The following is a 17,602-nucleotide window of genomic DNA, read 5'->3' on the forward strand; positions in this document are numbered from 1 at the left end:
AACGTCATGTCTTGCCTTTGATCCAGGAGAAATCCAATGGAGGTCAAGGTCAGAATAATGAAGCAAACCCTCAGAAAGAGAGTGACCTGTGATAGTGCCTGTCAAACAAACAGAGACCAACAGATCCTTTAGGAGAGTTATCTGAAGTCACATTAGAATTTAAAGCTGGCAATGAACACAGCCCAAATTTTATTTTTTATTACACCATTTGTCACTGACATTTTTTTTAAAGGTTGATATTTTAAAAAAGAGGACGTTTTGATTTTCATAATGTTATTCAGTTATATTTTTGGGCACTTGGAGAATGAATTAGATAACTCCACAATGATAGTTTGCTTAATGTGTTCTTTCTAAAAATTCTCCTTTAAAGTTTTGATTTTTGAAGTACCTATGCCCCCATGTATAGATAAATCACTTACATTTTTATGAATAAATACCATATTCCAATAGCTATTGGTTATATTCAATAACCACTGAGTCTTCGTGGTTTCATATACAAAGCTGTCTTTAATACAGAAAATATTTAAAGAAGAATGTGTTTGAGTGCAAACAAATAGAAGGAGATTGCACACATATTCACATTCATATTTGACAGAAAATATATATTTGTATGTAATGTCAAAGGTTACCTTTTAAATTATTGTAACAAAACAAGATATCATAATTACACAATTTGCTTATATGTCAAAATTTAATACTAATGTTTTTTGAGAATCTACTGTTTTATAGTTTATCTGCTATGTATTTCGTATACTTTAATTCTTTATATAATCTCGACAGTCTTTTTTATTATATATATCTGCTTCACATGTGAAAAAACAAACAAACTGGGACTCAAAGGGTTAAGTAACTTTTCATCATCACAAAGAAATAAATGATGTCATGAAATTTAAAAGAACTTTTCAGATCTGAATGTGTAACAACCGCAGAATACATATGAACCAGAAGCTTAAAGGGAGCAGGAACAGAGATCTAAATTGAAGTCACATCGCTAATGTTTGGGGCTAGATGAATACTGCTTTAGATTGAAAGTGAATCTTAAAAGCAAGGAGTTGGATACACAGCCCCTAGATAATTTCCCTACTTCACCTCTGATGTTTACATTCCACCTTTATGAGAATACCATGTAATACAACAGATTGGCTAAAATAGTGATCAAAACATTATACGAACATTTTCTCTTTTCTTTTTCCTGAAATAATTAGAGATAATTTCAATTATTATTAACTAACATTCATACCTAACAAACTGCATCTGTTCAAAGTTATAAACAATAAGCAAAAGCCTCTTGTTGCAATTGCTGCTTACATCCAATACCCTAGTTCCACTCCATCTTATAAATCAGCTCTATTTCTCATGGACAATTTTTTCCACCTCTCTATTTACTATACATATGCCTGGGATGGCACATGAAATTGCTGAGAGATTTTAAACCCTCCAAAGAAATAGTTTGGTAAAAAAATATTGCTGAATAGTCATAAATCTGAAGAAAAAAAGTATCAGAATGTTTAGAAACATGGGGATAATGTTAAGTATCAGATATAGGATGGGGAGCTTAGTCAATGCCAGAATGTTTTAATGGAGAGCAGGAGAGTGCTATTTGGATCTGTGGAATTCAGCAGTGACTGCTTTTGGACAATGAAGAAAAAATGACCTGAAAAATATTTTCTTGGTGGCAGAAGTAACAAGGTGTGATTGAGTAGATTAATATTTGCTTAAGGGAAGCATTTTATATTTAAAGAAAAATGTCTCTTTCACCATTATTGCTTCATTTTTATATTTTAGGGAGAAATTCATATGGAAGGGAGAAATGAGTTGTGCCCAAACACTATAGCATGATTTTAAATATTCTATAAAAATATAGAGTTTTGAATTATACAAACCTGTCTGCCATGGAAACATGGGCAAATTATTCCATATTTCTAAAGCTCCATTATGTGCTTGGTACATTTGAAACAAAAACATGAATTTGACAAGGACTATTATAAAGTGTTTAAAAGAGTGCTTTACACAAAGTAAGAAGTCGATTAATGGTCATGAGGATTATCATTGTTGCAATGTTCAGGCTATACTAATTTTCCAAATGGTGTTTAGGCTAACCTTATTTATAATAAGCTAAAAAGCACAAATAAAATGTTCATTAGCTGTTACAAATATCACAGGAAGTTCAGAGACAGAATTATATATATATATATATTTTGGTTAGGGAATTCATAATCCTTGAACTAAAAAAACAAACTCTTTTTGTAAATTGCTTCCTGGTTATGGAAGTCAGAGTGAAAACCAAATAAATGTGGCTCTTCAGCTGTCTAATCAACACCTCTAGTTGGCTAATAGGAGACTGTAACTTAGTTTGTCTACAGCCCTGTATTTGATTTCTTCCTCCATACCACACATTTCCCAGTTTTCTCCATCTTAGAAATGGCACTTCCAGTTTTTCAGTTGCTCAAGCCCAAACCTCTGATTGATCCCTGACTCTCTCTCATTGTTTACTCTAATACATCAGAGATAAATGTCAGTATTATATAAGGAGCATACCCAGAATAAAGATATCACCCTCTTACTATTCCATGAAAAAACTCTGATGGTCAACATAACTACCTTTTATATTTCCTAATGTTGCAGAAAAATCAGACTTGCGAGAAACCAAGCACCACTTGGAGAGTTGGAGAACTCAGATTTTTTACGCCGGTGGTCCCAGAAGAGCTAGCACTCTGAAGATCTGGGTCATAAGCTCAGGGGTAAACTTACTTTAATAAGACTTATCTGCACAGTGGATAAGTTAATTTGGCAAGAGCTGATTGGTTAATTTGTCCTCAGGCGGTTACAGAGTGTGGGAGTTGCTATGGGCTACGGGCAGTTACAGAGAATAAGCAAAGGGGATACATTTGTTATCTAGAGAGAACAAGCAAAGGGGAAGGTGAGTCTTCAGTTGATCTCAAGGTCACTTTGCCCTTCAGTCTATGCTGCAAGCATGTCTACAGAAGCAGAACAAAGAGCTGATTACAAGGTTTGCCATCTGAGTGGAAAATTCCTCTTCACTAAAATAGTAAATTTCACAAAAGGAAATAATCGACCTCATACACTATGTCCTAAAATAATACTATGCTACTATATTTAAATTATTTTATTACTTTGTGTATTGTCAAAGATGATTTAATAATTTTTTCAATGATTTTATTCTAAGAACTTAGACAAAATGTCTGGACTTTGTTATTATAACAAGGTGGTGTATTTTTATTTTTTATTTTTTTGAATTTTTTTATTTTTCAAATACAGTTGGCATATAATATTATATTAGTTTCAGCTGTATGATACAGTGATTAGACATTTATATAACTTACAAAGTAGTCACCTCAATAAATCTAGCACCCACCTGTCATCATATATAGTTATTAAAATATTATTGACGATATTCCATATGTTATACCTTACATCCTCATGATAATTTTGTAAACATCACTTCGTACTTTTTAATCCTTTCTCCTTTTTCATTGCCTGCCCCGCCCCCCACAATCATGCTCCCATCTGGCAACCATCAAAATGTTCTCTGTATCTATGAGTTCCTTTCTGTTTGGTTTGTTTATTTTGTTCTTTAGATTCCACATGTAAGTGAAATCATATGGTATTTGTCTTTGTCTGACTTACTCCACTCCGCACAAGATCCTCTAGGTCCATCCATGTTGTTGCAGAATGCAAGATTGCAATCTTTTCTATGGCTGAGTAATAGTCCATTGTACGCATGTACCATCTCTTCTTTATCCATTCATCCATTGATGGACACCCAGGTTGCCTCTATACCTTGGCTATTGTAAACAATGCTACAGTGAAAATATGGGTTGACATCTCCCTTTTGAAGTAGTGTTTTCAGTTCCTTTAGATAAATTCCCAGACATGGGATTACTGTGTCCTTCTTTGTCTCTTGTTATAGCCTTTGATTTAAAGTCTACTTGGTCTGGAATTAGTATTGCTACCCCAGTTTTGTTAGTTTGTTTCCATTTTATGAAACATCTTTTTTCCTCCCTTTACTTTCAGTCTGTGTGTGTCTTTCGATCTGAAGTGAGTCTCTTATAGGCAGCATATGTGGGGTCTTGTTTTTTTGTTTTTTGGTTTTTTACTCATTTATCCACTCTATCTTTTGATTGGAGCATTTAATTCATTTACATTGAAAACAATTGTTATTAGATATCTTGTTATTGCCATTTTATTATTCATAGCTTTGATCCTCCTCTTCCTCCTCCTTGAAGTTCTTCCAACATTCCTTGTAATACTGGTTTAGCTTTTTCTTGACTGAGAAGCTCTTTATCTGTCCTTCAGGTCTACATGATAGCTTTGCTGAGTAGAGTAATCTTGATTGTAGAACCTTGCTTTTCATCACTTTGAATATTTTGTGCCAATTCCTTCTGGCCTGCAGTTTCTGTTGAGAAATCAGCTGACAATCTTATGGGGGCATTCTTGTATGTAACTAACTACTTTTCTCTAGCTGTTTTAAAGATTCTCTCTTTATCTTTAACCTTTGACATTTTAATTATGATGTGTCTTGGTGTGGGCCTGTTTATGTTCATCTTGTTTGGGACACTCTGCACTTCCTGGGCTTGTATGTCTATTTCCTTCACCAGGTTAGGGAAATTTTCTGTCATTATTCTTCAAATAGCTTTCAATTTCTTTCTTGCTCTTCTTCTGGTACCCCTATACTGCAAATGTTAGTATGCTTGATGTCCCAGAGGCCCCTTAAAATATCCTCATTTTTTTTTTTGTATTCGTTTTTCTTATTGTTCTGATTTGGTATATTCGCTACCTTATCTCCTAAATTGCTGATTTGGTTCTTTGCTTCATATAATCTACTGTTGATTCCTCCTAAGACAGTCTTCATTTTAGTTATTGTATTCTTTGTTTCTGGCTGGTTTTGAACTCTGCACTTGGTAGAGTGCTTGTCTTTATTTTGTTTAGTTCTTTTTCTGGAGCTTTGTTCTGTTCTTTCATTTGGGACATGTTTCTTTGTCTCTGCATTTTGGCTGCCTCCCTGTGTTTGTTTCTAAGTATCAGGTAGGGCTCCTATATTAATAGAGTGACCTTACGTAGTAGGTGTCTTGTGGGGTCCAGTGGCACATTCTTCCCTGGTCACCGGAACCAGGTGCCCAGAAAAGGATTAGAGCCTGCAATGCCTGCTATGGTACATGTTCCCACCAGCCAGACTAGACAACCTCATGATTCACTGGGCTTTGGGTAGGGAATACAAGGGTCTTGTCTCAGTACTGGTTAATAATTAATACAAGGGTCTTGTCCCAGTACTGGTTAATAATTAATCTAAGTCTAAGGAATCTCAGCAATGAAAGGTCTCACAACTCATGTTGACACATATTTCTTGGAAGGAACTGTTTTGGGGGTTAATAAATCCCCGTTGAATTATTAGTATTTGCTACAAGAAAGATCTCAGTAAAATCAGCACGTCGACTTTTTCTATTCCTAAGCTAGAAAACTTTTGTTTTTTTCAGTAGGAAACACATGGGAATATAAGCTATATATCCTTCTGTTATTTCCCAAAATACAAAAGAGAAAAAAAGAAATATTAAAAAACAATCTCGGAGAGACAAACTTCCTTTCCATGAGGATTACTTATAACAAGAAAATATAATTTCCAAGACATGTACATTTAGATTTGAAGTTTCCAAAGCTAAATTAAAATGTTTAATTTTTACATATTTTTAATAAATGAAAATGAGATCAAAATTCAAATTATAAGCAGTTTATGATTGATTATGTTTATTACATGATAACTTTTAAAGGAGCTTCCTGATACTGATCAAATTTGAGACAGTACTAATAATATGAAGACATATTTAAATTAAATTAATATTTCACTACTTGATATAAATGACATTTTTAACATGTACTTTTCTACTTTATTATATTTTAATATAGTGAACTAGAGTTATATTTTTTATTGAAACCCACTACAGTCACTTTTTTTTAAGTCACTGGAGTCTATGCTTCTTAGATAGCTTTTGCTTATACCCTTTCTTTACTACACGTAGAATACATTTATTTCATGGCTTTAAGTTATAATTGATGCTCATTTTGGCTTACTTTTTTTTCACATTACTTCAGTAACTACCTAAAACTTTAGGAAATTAAATTAAATCCCAATGGGCTTCACTGGAAGAAAATGGCATACATTGGTTATTGAGAGGTTTTATGCAGGATGTAGGCTAGATCAAACTTGTGCAAGTAACACTTTCTGTTACAATAGTACAATTAAATATGTTGATTTTTTTCAAAGTATCTGCTAAAATATGTCAACATGAAAATATTAGTTATAAAACTTCAGTGACCATAATGTTTTACAGAGTACAACATCCAGGAGAATTTAAAACTACATAAATCTGTTTCCAAATTTATATTGGATATTCTCAGATCCATCATTAACTTGAAATATATCACCAAATAAATTGTGTTAAAACATATCTGTGATACGTTTATTGCACATTCTATTATAAGACTGTTAAATATTCAAACTGTTTTGAGTGTGTTTATATTTAAAAGGATAGCATTGACTTCACAATTTCACTTTGGACATACTAGTGCATCTATATTTTCATTTCAAATGTATATTCATGATATCACTCCATGGTGTGGACCCTGGCAGCTAAGGAATCAATTTCCCAAGCTTTCCTAAACCAAAATCAACATAAAAGTCTGCGGCTCATATCACTAAACCAAACATTATGTATTTAAATGTATGCATTGCAAGTTTCAGAAAGAAAGGAATGTGCCTTTTACACCTTTGCGGTGGCCATCAAATTGCATTTTTGAATCTCAAAGTTATTTATACAAAACTTGCACACATGAACCAAGTAAGTTTTGATCTACGCTAGTATATGCATAAATGAAAAAGGCTGTGGGACCACAACAGGTTCCCCAACTAGTAGTCAGCCATAACTTTTTATGTGATTACTGGCTATAGTGAATCTGGAAATAAAGTATTGCTGTTGGATTTTAATGTCTTTATATGCTTTCAAACATCTCTGGGACTAGAAAGATACTATAGAATTTTGCAAACAAGAGAACTTTTTCCTAGTTGTACAGCACGTTTTTAGAAAAAAAAAACACATGGGAAACAAGCAAATGTACCTTTTCATTATTAATTTGTGTCAAGAATGAAGCTGTCTCCAATCTAATATCAATTTGAAAAGGATTTCAACTCTTGATATTTCTCTTTGCTGATACATCTACAGGAGTTTTTCATATAGTTTTTATGGTGGTAGAAAAATCTTGTAAAAACCATGCTCTATCTTTTAATATACATAATGTTTGGCTATATTTTTACCCAGGAAACACTCAAACATACTTAGACATTCAAATCTCTTAGCGAAAAAAATTTAAGGGTCTCTATTTCAATATTGAAATGGGTGGATTTCCATTTTTGTTTCTATAAGCATTTATAATTTATTTTGGGATCTCATTTAGTACAACTGAAAAAATTCAATAACGCAAACTGTACTCAACAATGATCAGTATATTGAGAGTTAGATATGTAGATGCAGATAATCTAGCTTTTCTTCTGGTCTCATTGAACTACCTGAGCTCTGTTCAAGCTTGTATACTTTTGTCATAATTTTGGTGAATAAATTAAGATAACAGTAACTAAACAAGTAATTGATTATGGGTTAACTATGTAATACTTGAAGAGATGATTATGAGCCCTTAGGTTAAACAATTAATAATCTTAACAATTATAGTAGTTTGATAACTACATGTGCACCGCTAAGAGAGAAATAGTTCATGCCGCTTTTAAGAAACCTTTGTTCCTGAAATGAATTCTTGGTTCCAAATTTTGTCTCTTTTGAAGCTAAAGGCAAATGAACCTGTTACAATGTGGAATTGGTTTCACTAGTAGTATCATATATATATATATACATATATATATATGTATGTATGTGTGTGTATATATATATATACACACACATACATACATATATGAGCAAATAGTAAGCCAATATGTGTCCTTTCATGATATTATTAGACATTTCTGGTATCTTGCAGGAAGGTTTACATATTACTAAGCATTTTATAAGTGTTTAAAGCACATTTTATTTTAAAAAAAACATGTTTAAATCATTTATTTATGAATGACAATGGCTTATATAGATCTAACATTTTTTATATGTGCCTATGGAAATCTATTTCTCTTTTTTCTATATGCTATCATATTAATTTTTCTTTCAAACCATCTTATCCCTTCTCTCAGAGCATGAGGATCCTGTGGAGCTGACTGTCTTTCTGTTCATAGACTGAATGGTCTGTGGTCCAGGCTTGATCAGGCTTGAGCCCTGAAAATTCCTGATTTAGTGAAATTATTTCATAACATATATATTTTCTTGGTAACAGAGTCAAAGATACTGATATTTCTTTTTTACTCATCTGTAATTCTATTTTTAATTTCACCTACTTCCAAAATAGTTATATTACTATAATTTATGTGCCTCTTGAACTATCGTAAATCCTTTTTGGAAGAATATAATGTAAATAAATCTAGAAAACAAAACAAGCATTTAAAAATACCTGTTTTTATATTTTTATAATTTATAGTGCATTTTTACATACATTATGTAATTTTTGTTTTCTCCAAAATGTAGGTAATGAAAATATTCTTATGTAGTCAAAAAATAACTCCATAACTCCCAGGTGTTAATGCCTAAATTAGAATACAGAATCTAAAACTTGTTTGAATAAGACAAATTGAATATTCTGAATATTTAGTAAGAACAAAAGAAATGAAGTAAACTCCAAATTGAAAACTTCTTCATATAAAGGTATCAGGGTATTCTCTAATTGAAGGTAAATATGTTAAAATTCATTTGAAGTATGCTTTCCCAAACACATTTAATGCTAATTTCTGGAGTACTTTTCTTGGACTGTTGAGGAATTTATTTGTGACAAATTACTTTCTATTTATGATTTAGGTTAATCTTATATCATTTCATGAATACTCTATACTAAAACCTTTTGGACATTATTAATTAATTTACATTCAATAGTTTAGAAGAAATAATTTACCTGTTTAAATGAGAGATATTTTGTTGACAGAATGACAGATAATTTTTCACACTACTTAAAATGGAGAGCACTCACAGCTTTATCTGCAAAGGTATCTTCATAAAAGGCTAGCATCAGAGCAAACTGTATAACTGCATATATCCTTAATAGTCGAGATGCTGATGATGACAAGGGGACTTCTTTCCCTGTAACCTAAGAAGACAAGAAAGAAATCTTTTCTTTATATCACTTTCTGGCTTGTTCCTCTCATTGAGATTCATACTACTGAAGATGAGTAATGCAAAAATAAATGAAAAGTTTTGCTATTTTTTTCCCCCCAAATGATGCTAACATTCATTTTTTGGATAGAAAAACAATGTAAAATTTAGGAGACTGGTTTTTCATTTCAGAAGCATAACAATTCTGATTTAGTCTGCCTCATGTAGAGCACTTTAAGAATTTTTAAATTAAGTTTATTGAGGTAATATTAATTAATACAATTATATAATTTTCAGATATACATTATCATTTGACATATGTATAGTCTATTGTGTGTTTACCACCCAGAGTCCAGTTTCCTTCAGCTACCATATATTTGATCCTCCCCTTATGCCCCTTTAATTGACCCCCTTTATCCCACCTACCTTTCCCCTCCTCCCCCGCCCTATAACCTCTGGTAAACACCAGTCTATAGTCCATGTCCATGAGTCCCTGTTTGTTTGTCCTGTTCATTTGTTGCTTTTAGGTTTATATCTCACATATAGCACTGTAAGAATTGATTCAACAATGTGTACTGATGATCAAGATAACCAAAATAAACATGAAAATATGAGATGTAGAAATATGAGTACAAAAATATGTCCAGGATTATACAGGAAAGTATAGCAAAAGAGAAAATGGAAGGCAACTTTGAGTAGTGTAGATAATTATGCCTCCAAGGGAAATACTGATGTATAGGAAATGACTTTCCTAAACTACAGAGTTTCCCAGAAACATTACAATTTTATTTTATAAATGAAAATTTGAGAAACAATATGACTTTAAAATTTTAAAATACATAAATAAATAGGCCATAGTAAACTAGTCTGTTTTGGAACTGAAATAAGCAAAATATTTTCACCTATACCAAATTAGAACATTATTACATGACTAATTTTGAACATAACCAAATATCTGAGAAATTTTGACACAACAGCCTTCATTACTAGTGAGAAAACATCTTTATTTAGATCAGGATTTTCTGAAAATAATAATAATACCCAAATAAAACATGATTTTGTTTCTTTGAAATATTGGGTAATTTTTATATTCATAATTATTGATATAAACAGAAGTTTACCATTTCTCTTGTTTCGATATCACTATTAATGACAGTTATTTTGATAATGAATTACAATATATATCCTGAATGATTGCAAATAAATTCCTTTCCCTGTGTGTAAGAGAAACTTGAAGTGAAATCAAAGTTTTCATTTGGTTTCTAGTGTTTTAAATCTCTATCTTGCTTATTTTTTTGTTTTTAAATAGTATTTCTATATTTAACACTACCACACTAGAGTTATAGTTTATTCCAATAGCTTTATCACCTTGGTGTAACTTTTGACCTTCCATCCTGGAGATCTGTTTTTCATGAACAAAACAAAGACTAGGCTGAATCATCTTTAAGGCTCCCTCCATCTCTAGTGTTTTAGGATTCTGTGATGAGCCACGTGAGTTTCTGCACTACACGAAGCTTGTGGATTTTAGGTGGATTGGAAAACCAGCTTCCCCTGATCTGTCCCCTAAACCATGTTCTCTGGTAAGAGGCAGTGTCTGTCTGGGAAAAGGCACCCCTCTTATTGGCCCCTAGGTGGTGTTCACTCATTAAGTTATGCACCACAAAGCTGCTTGTGCCTAAGGGAACATCTTTTCTTATTCGGATTTACATAAGCCAACATATATACAAGTTGGCTATATTCCTCACAATATGAGACTAATCTTTACTATCATCAAACCCATGAACTCTACTTACCTCTGGGATTTCTTCACTCAGTCCAAGTCTTGGTTTACCTGGACCCCATCCTGGTCCTTTAAATATGATAGAAAACTTATTGAAGAATCCAGATGTGGCCCAGAATGTAGTCCATATGTAAACTAAATGGTGGAACTAGAAGAATAAAAATATAGTTTATTTAAAATAAGAAAAAGTCTTAACAAAAAAGATTAAATACAATAATCATGTATTTTATTTTATTGTTTAATGTAATGTACATATTTTCTTTAATATATAGGTTATATATAATTGCAATATTATTAATTAATATGCGATTGCATTATAGATTACAATTCATTCTATACACTATGCATTCTTTTAAATTTAAATATTGTCAATATTTCTGAAGCACCACAAAACTATAATTTTGAAATCAAAAAATAGACTGTTTATAAAATCAGCAAAGTAGAAAAAATGAATTAAGGGGCTTTGCTTGCAATGAAATTAACTAGCAGCCTGTGTACTCAATATCCATGTCTAATGAATTCTTTTATAAAGTCTGACTAAATGGATATTAGGCTGAACATGAAAACATACAAACACTGCATATATGAAACATTTAAAAATAATCTTTTATTTACTGTATTGAGTTATAGCTAAACATGTCATTTTAAAGAACACTGTTCGAAGCTATATGTCACTTTAAATTAAAAGACACACACAGACTAAAAATAATGGGATAGAAAAATATATTTTATGACAGACCTAGAGGCTATTCTACTCATTCAAATAAGTCAGAGAGAGAAAGACAAATGCCATATGATAGCATGTATATGTAGAATCTAAAGAACAAAAAAGGAAAAAAACAAAACAAAACAGAAACGAACTCATAGAGAACATTCTGAGGGTACCAGATGGGAGCGGAGTTGGGGAAGTCAGTGAAAAAGAGGGAATGAATTAAGAAGTACAAATTGGTAATTACAAAATAGTAGTGGAGATCGAAAGTATAGTATAAGGAATATAGCAAATAATGTTGTAATAACTATATACAGTGCCAGAAGGGCACGATTTATTGGAGTGATCACTTTGTGAATTCTATAGATGTCTAATCGCTATGTTGTGCACCTCAAACTAAGATAATAGTGTATGCCAACTAAACGAACAAACAAAAAGCTATTTCTGATAGTAGGCTTCTAAGTATTAAACAGACCATATTCTATAATAAAAAAAAAAGAAAAGTTTGCTGAGTCAAAGTTTGCTTTAAGGCTTATAACAGGAATCCACATTCTTTAAATGATACATATTTGTTGTGTGTAGAAGTTAAAAGCATGCCCGTACATAATAAATACCCAATAAATATTAGTTATTAGGATAATTAGCTGTGAATGCCATATTGTCATCATAATTCATCATAGGATTAAAAATAATCCTAGAGGTTGGACACCAGCTGTAGACTCTAGAGATGAATTCTATTACAAGTATAGTAATAAATTAATGTAGAAAGAAATTTTGGCTCAATCAGAATTTGTGGTCTCACTGACATTTTCACTGTCTCTTAAAGAATTCAAATTGCTAGGATTACAAAAATCATTTTAAAATTACTTGAAATATTGCAATAAGAAATCTTAAGCAATTAAGGAACCATGTAGGATTTAGTAGAGAAGTTTTTGAGGAAAAAGAAAATGTTAGACAGATACATCCTGGGGCTTTGCAATGATAATAAAACAAAAAATTAATGTGTTTAGGAGTTATAACATACATTAATATACTTATCTGTTGTGTAGTTTTGAAAACTGAGTGCAATTTTATTGTTATATTACTAAATACAACCCATGAGAAATATATGGCAATGTTTTAAAATAGAGTACTTTCTCATTTATTTGCTATTCAATGCCCTGAAACTCCTGAACTCCAAAGGAAACAGAATTGAATGGTTTACACTGAATAACAAGGGGGAAAAAAATCTCCATCTAGTGAAGGCCATCCTAAATTGCTTTTAATATCTCTGAAGGAAAGGTGTGAAATTTAGCTGAATGTAAAGGAATATAAATGAAAGTAAGTATATGTTTTCACAGTTTCAGAGCTTCTAATTACCATAACTTACTAACAACATTTCTGATCATGTGAGTGAGGATGTAGAAGACTAAACTTAAGACATAGTTGTGACAATTACTACACTAAAGGAAATGTTTATGTGTGGGTTTGGTGCTCGGAGGTTTGAACGTGACGCAGATTCAATAGCAGCTCAAAATACTTGTGATTGTCTGAATATTGTCTTTCTCCAAATCCTAATCATCCAATTATTTGTGCATCTCATGTTATATAGTTCTCAGTCTCTGATTTTGTCTCAACGGGAACTGCTTTTCTTCAGCAAGGATGTGCACTTCTAAAGCCTTTCCACTTAAAGCCAGCTGTGAAGCATAGACGTCACCTGGGAGCTCATCAGAAACAGAATCTTGGACAGACCTGAGACCTACTGAACAGAATCCGTATTTCACTAACATTCTCCCATGATTCATATGCACATTAAATTTGAAAGGCTCTCTCATAGAGGATGGAGACCAAGCTATTTCCTTTTTAATCTCCGCATGACAGAGACAGGATTATACCAAGTGAAAAAGTAGCTCTCGATATATTATTTCTAAATTGGTTTCAATTCTATAAAGCTTATTATTAAAAAAGCACCCTGAAATATTTCTTTAGCATTCTCCTGAGTGATACATTCTTAGTAATGAGAGAGACAGACAGAGAGAGAGAGAGAGAGAGAGAGACAGACAGACAGACAGACAGAGAGACAGAGACAGAGAGACAGAGAGAGAGATATGTCCTGTAGTTGAGAAAAAATAAATTATCAATTTTTCTCTTTCAAAGTGTGATATAAAAATGCCTTTAACTTGAAAAATTAAGGCAATTTGTGATGACTGTTTCTGTAAAGAGGTAGCACAGTGTAAAATTTACACAGAGTTAAGCAAGTTTTGGGCTTCACCAGCAACTCATCTTGGTTAAGTTTGCAGTTTACATGCTGTGTGTAGTTAGGTGAATTATTTAAACCCCAGGAAACTCAGTTTTATCCACCCAAAAAATGGGCTAAAAAGAACCATAAGGTTTTAGTAATTGTTATGTCAAATATTTGTGCTGAGCTGTTAGCAATGCCTTGAAGATAGTAAAAACTCAATAAATGTCAATTTATTTTGTTACTTCAACTTAAAATTTTGAAGAAATTTGAAAATTAGACCCAACATGAACATGTAATTTCCTCCCTTACTGAACACTGGAAACCCAGCACACTGGATAGAGCTCTCATTGACTGACCACTTTTGTTTTCCAAGTATTCTTATCTTTTTCTCATTTACTAGTCCCTAACCCCAGGAGTATTTGTGGTGGTCTGTTGCTGACAAATTGAAGCTTCACAGACATTCCTCATTTCTCTAGTGCCAACCATTGAGACCAGTGAACAACCAATACCACATGTCTAACAGAAAACTGGTCCAGCACAAGTTGTAGTAGGTGAGGTAATGTGCAGACCTAACCAACTTGTAATAGCTCCTGACACTTAGATCCAAGAATAGTAGGGCAAAGGCCTCATGTTGAATTTCTAATCAGAGTTATACAGACTTGAAGCAAATATTTTTCTTACAGTAGGGTCAGCCTTAATTATACATTTTACTACCACTCTTTCTGAATGCATGAATATATTTCAGGTCTATTCTGAGAAAAAATATGTTTGCTAAAGAAACATTTTATATTCATATTTAAAAATTCTTATAAATTGTTTTTCAAATACATTTTGCCCAATTTGATTCAAATCTTTGAATGCTAGTGATTTTCAAATTCTTTTACAGTTAAAAAGATATTTGGGGGAGGTAGAGTAATGTACTACCACCTTTCAAAACTAATTTTCATTTTAAATATGAGTTTATGATGGAATATAATCAATTCAGAAAGAATAAAACCAAGTACATTACCTGCACCTTGAATGGATCAAATGTGTTAATGGGATGTGTCAGGCCATATACAACTTTTTCATTCTCTGCCTCAAAGGTCCCTGAAAGATAAACATTAGGGAGATGGTATTTGGCTTTCTGTGAATCAAGGAGCTAATTAATTTTTTTATTCTGGTACTGTTTACTTACCAAAAATTCTATCCCATATAATAAGAGTGCCGGCATAATTTTTGTCTATGCAATAACGGTTTTTGCCTATGAGAAAAATATTAAAAATATATTTTTTAAAGAATGAAGTTATGCTTTTTGGAACATCTCATCTTGTATTTTAGAATTTCTTCAGAAATTAAGACTTAGATAATAGAATGATTTTCTAGGAATGTCTTTTAATAACAACACTAGCCTTTGCTAGTAAAGAGTTTTTATTTTATTTATTTTTAAAAATAAATAAAATTTTATTTATTTTATTTAGTTTTCTAAAAAGAGCAAAGATTTCCTTAAAACTGTATATATTAAGAATTATCCCAGATTGTATTCACAATTTTCCAGTTTTTTAAAAAAATACAGAATAATTCTTTTTATAACTATCAAAAAGTAATAATTAAAAATTAAAAATTAGAAAAAGAGCATTAATAAATAAATAGCATATGTAATTTGCATTTTTTTATTTTCTATTTTTGAGATGTTATGATTACCCCCTTCCTCTGCATTTTTTCCAGGAAGAAAATTTTCTACTTTGAGTGAGACATTTCTATTTTTTTAGATCATAGAATATATAAGTGAAAATCAAATTAATCAATTTAAAAAATCAAAAGGATGGAGAATATTAACCCACCAAGTCACTACTCCAACAAACACAACTAGTCTCATGTCTTTACATACCTTCCCTACTTGCAAATGTACATTCAAAAGTGAACACAAAAGAAAAATCTCCCATAGTGCAAAAGTTGAGTGGGGTTGGCTACACAGATGCACAACCCATGGCCATACCTAGGGTAAACAGTGGCTCTCACCTGGAAGTCAGGGGCATTATTGGTAGTTACAACTGGGAGGGGACATCATCAGCATCTCGTATGTCGAGACCAACACCCTATAATGCACAGGACACCCTCCCTGCCCCCAATGAACTGTCTGATCTCTTTAAAATTAATATTAAAATGTTAATAGTGCTGAGGCTGAGAAACTCTGATATTAAGAAAGCAACATGTGTGGGAAGGTGCTCTGAAATGAAACAGAGGAAACTAGCAACGATTTCTTCTTCAACGTGGATTTGGTTTTCTCCACTCTTATACGAAGGGAACCCCAGGAGTATAACACTCGTCCTCTCCAGCTCTCACTAATGATTCATTCCCTTAGGGTGGAAGAATAACTGTTGAGTTTGGAAGAGGAAATTGAACATGTGCAGCCTGACCCTGTCCTCTCCTCTTTTGAAGGGAGCTTGTGCTTCTCTATTCCCTGCCATGGGAAAAGGGACCTACCCCCTTGAGAAGGTAGGCTTGCAGTACTTCAGTAATGCCTAACTTCTGGAAACTTATAAAAACAGAACAATAGTATTCATTCTTTTATTACCAGCTTCCTTCTCTCAACATTGTGAGATTTATTCATGCCATTACATGTCATAATAGTTTGGGCATTATCATTGGCATATAGTTCTCCATTATATGAATAGTCTATACTTTATCTGTTCTACTGCTGATAAATATGTGAATTATCTCTCTCTTTTTTTCCTATTACAAATAATGCTGATATGCATATTCTTGTCTGGGTCTTTTGGTGCACGAATGAAAACATTTTTATATTTTAAGCTGGTGTCTTTAAACCTTAGGCACTAGCCACATAAAATTTTCTCATTAGATCATCTTGAATTTGTTCACAGATTTTAAGCAGAAAAGTGAAGTGTTACTAGGCTTTCTTCAAATCTGAACAGTTCTCTCTGGTTCTGAATAGAAATGACACTCAGCTTTGGGTCAAGGAGCGGCCTTCAAGACATAAAGTGCATAACCACTTAGCTGTTTAACTCGTTTGTCCACCACAACTGAGACGATTTAGACAGAATGGAAAATCCAAAACCCAGATATAAAAAAGATTTTTTTGGGGGGGGGGTGTTGGGGAAGGGAGGTGTTTGTTTTTCACCAGATCTTATTTTGGAGATGAAGTTTGTCTAGATGCAAAGGAAGAAACAACGCCTATTTGGACAGTGTGTGACTATGTTGGGTAATTGTGATGAAATGATGCAAAATAATATTTTTAACTATTTCCCATTTGCCATGAAATATCTCACTTTTATTATTATTTTTTCATCACTCTAGTATATCGATAGTCTTTGGAAATAAATGACATCATTCTATTTATAGCATTCTGTATTTAGTAGTGGTATCTCCATTTATAAAATATAGTAATTCTCAATCACCGAAAATGTCAAATCCTAGAAAACTTAGCATTCCTATATGTGATGTTAACATCATTCTTGAACAGTTGTTAGCTGAAGATTTATTTAATGAATCTAATTTATGTATATATTTCAGTTACATTAGGATTAGAGGCAAGTTCTGTTTAGAAATAACTCCAAGAACAGTTTTTATATTTTATTTTCACATTGAAAAACAGTCAGATTTGCTTTGGCTTCAAAGAGCATGTTTATGTAAAATTA

At 32.3% G+C, this 17,602-nt stretch overlaps 1 protein-coding gene across 3 annotated transcripts in view; it reads right to left on the minus strand.

The window, feature by feature from the left end:
* AGMO (alkylglycerol monooxygenase) overlaps positions 1-17,602 on the minus strand; it is a 276,923-nt gene that overhangs the window by 128,080 nt on the left and 131,241 nt on the right. For all 3 annotated transcript variants that reach the window (XM_016165869.2, XM_016165868.2, XM_016165871.2), the window contains exons 7-11: positions 15,142-15,207; positions 14,974-15,053; positions 11,048-11,182; positions 9,133-9,249; positions 16-98 (exon numbers count right to left, since the gene is read on the minus strand). In XM_016165869.2, the coding sequence (XP_016021355.2) occupies positions 16-98; positions 9,133-9,249; positions 11,048-11,182; positions 14,974-15,053; positions 15,142-15,207 (481 nt within the window). The remainder of the gene's footprint in view (positions 1-15; positions 99-9,132; positions 9,250-11,047; positions 11,183-14,973; positions 15,054-15,141; positions 15,208-17,602) is intronic.

The sequence above is a fragment of the Rousettus aegyptiacus genome, unplaced genomic scaffold, assembly GCF_014176215.1.
Source record: "Rousettus aegyptiacus isolate mRouAeg1 unplaced genomic scaffold, mRouAeg1.p scaffold_m13_p_13, whole genome shotgun sequence".
NCBI classification, from domain to species: Eukaryota; Metazoa; Chordata; class Mammalia; order Chiroptera; family Pteropodidae; genus Rousettus; species Rousettus aegyptiacus.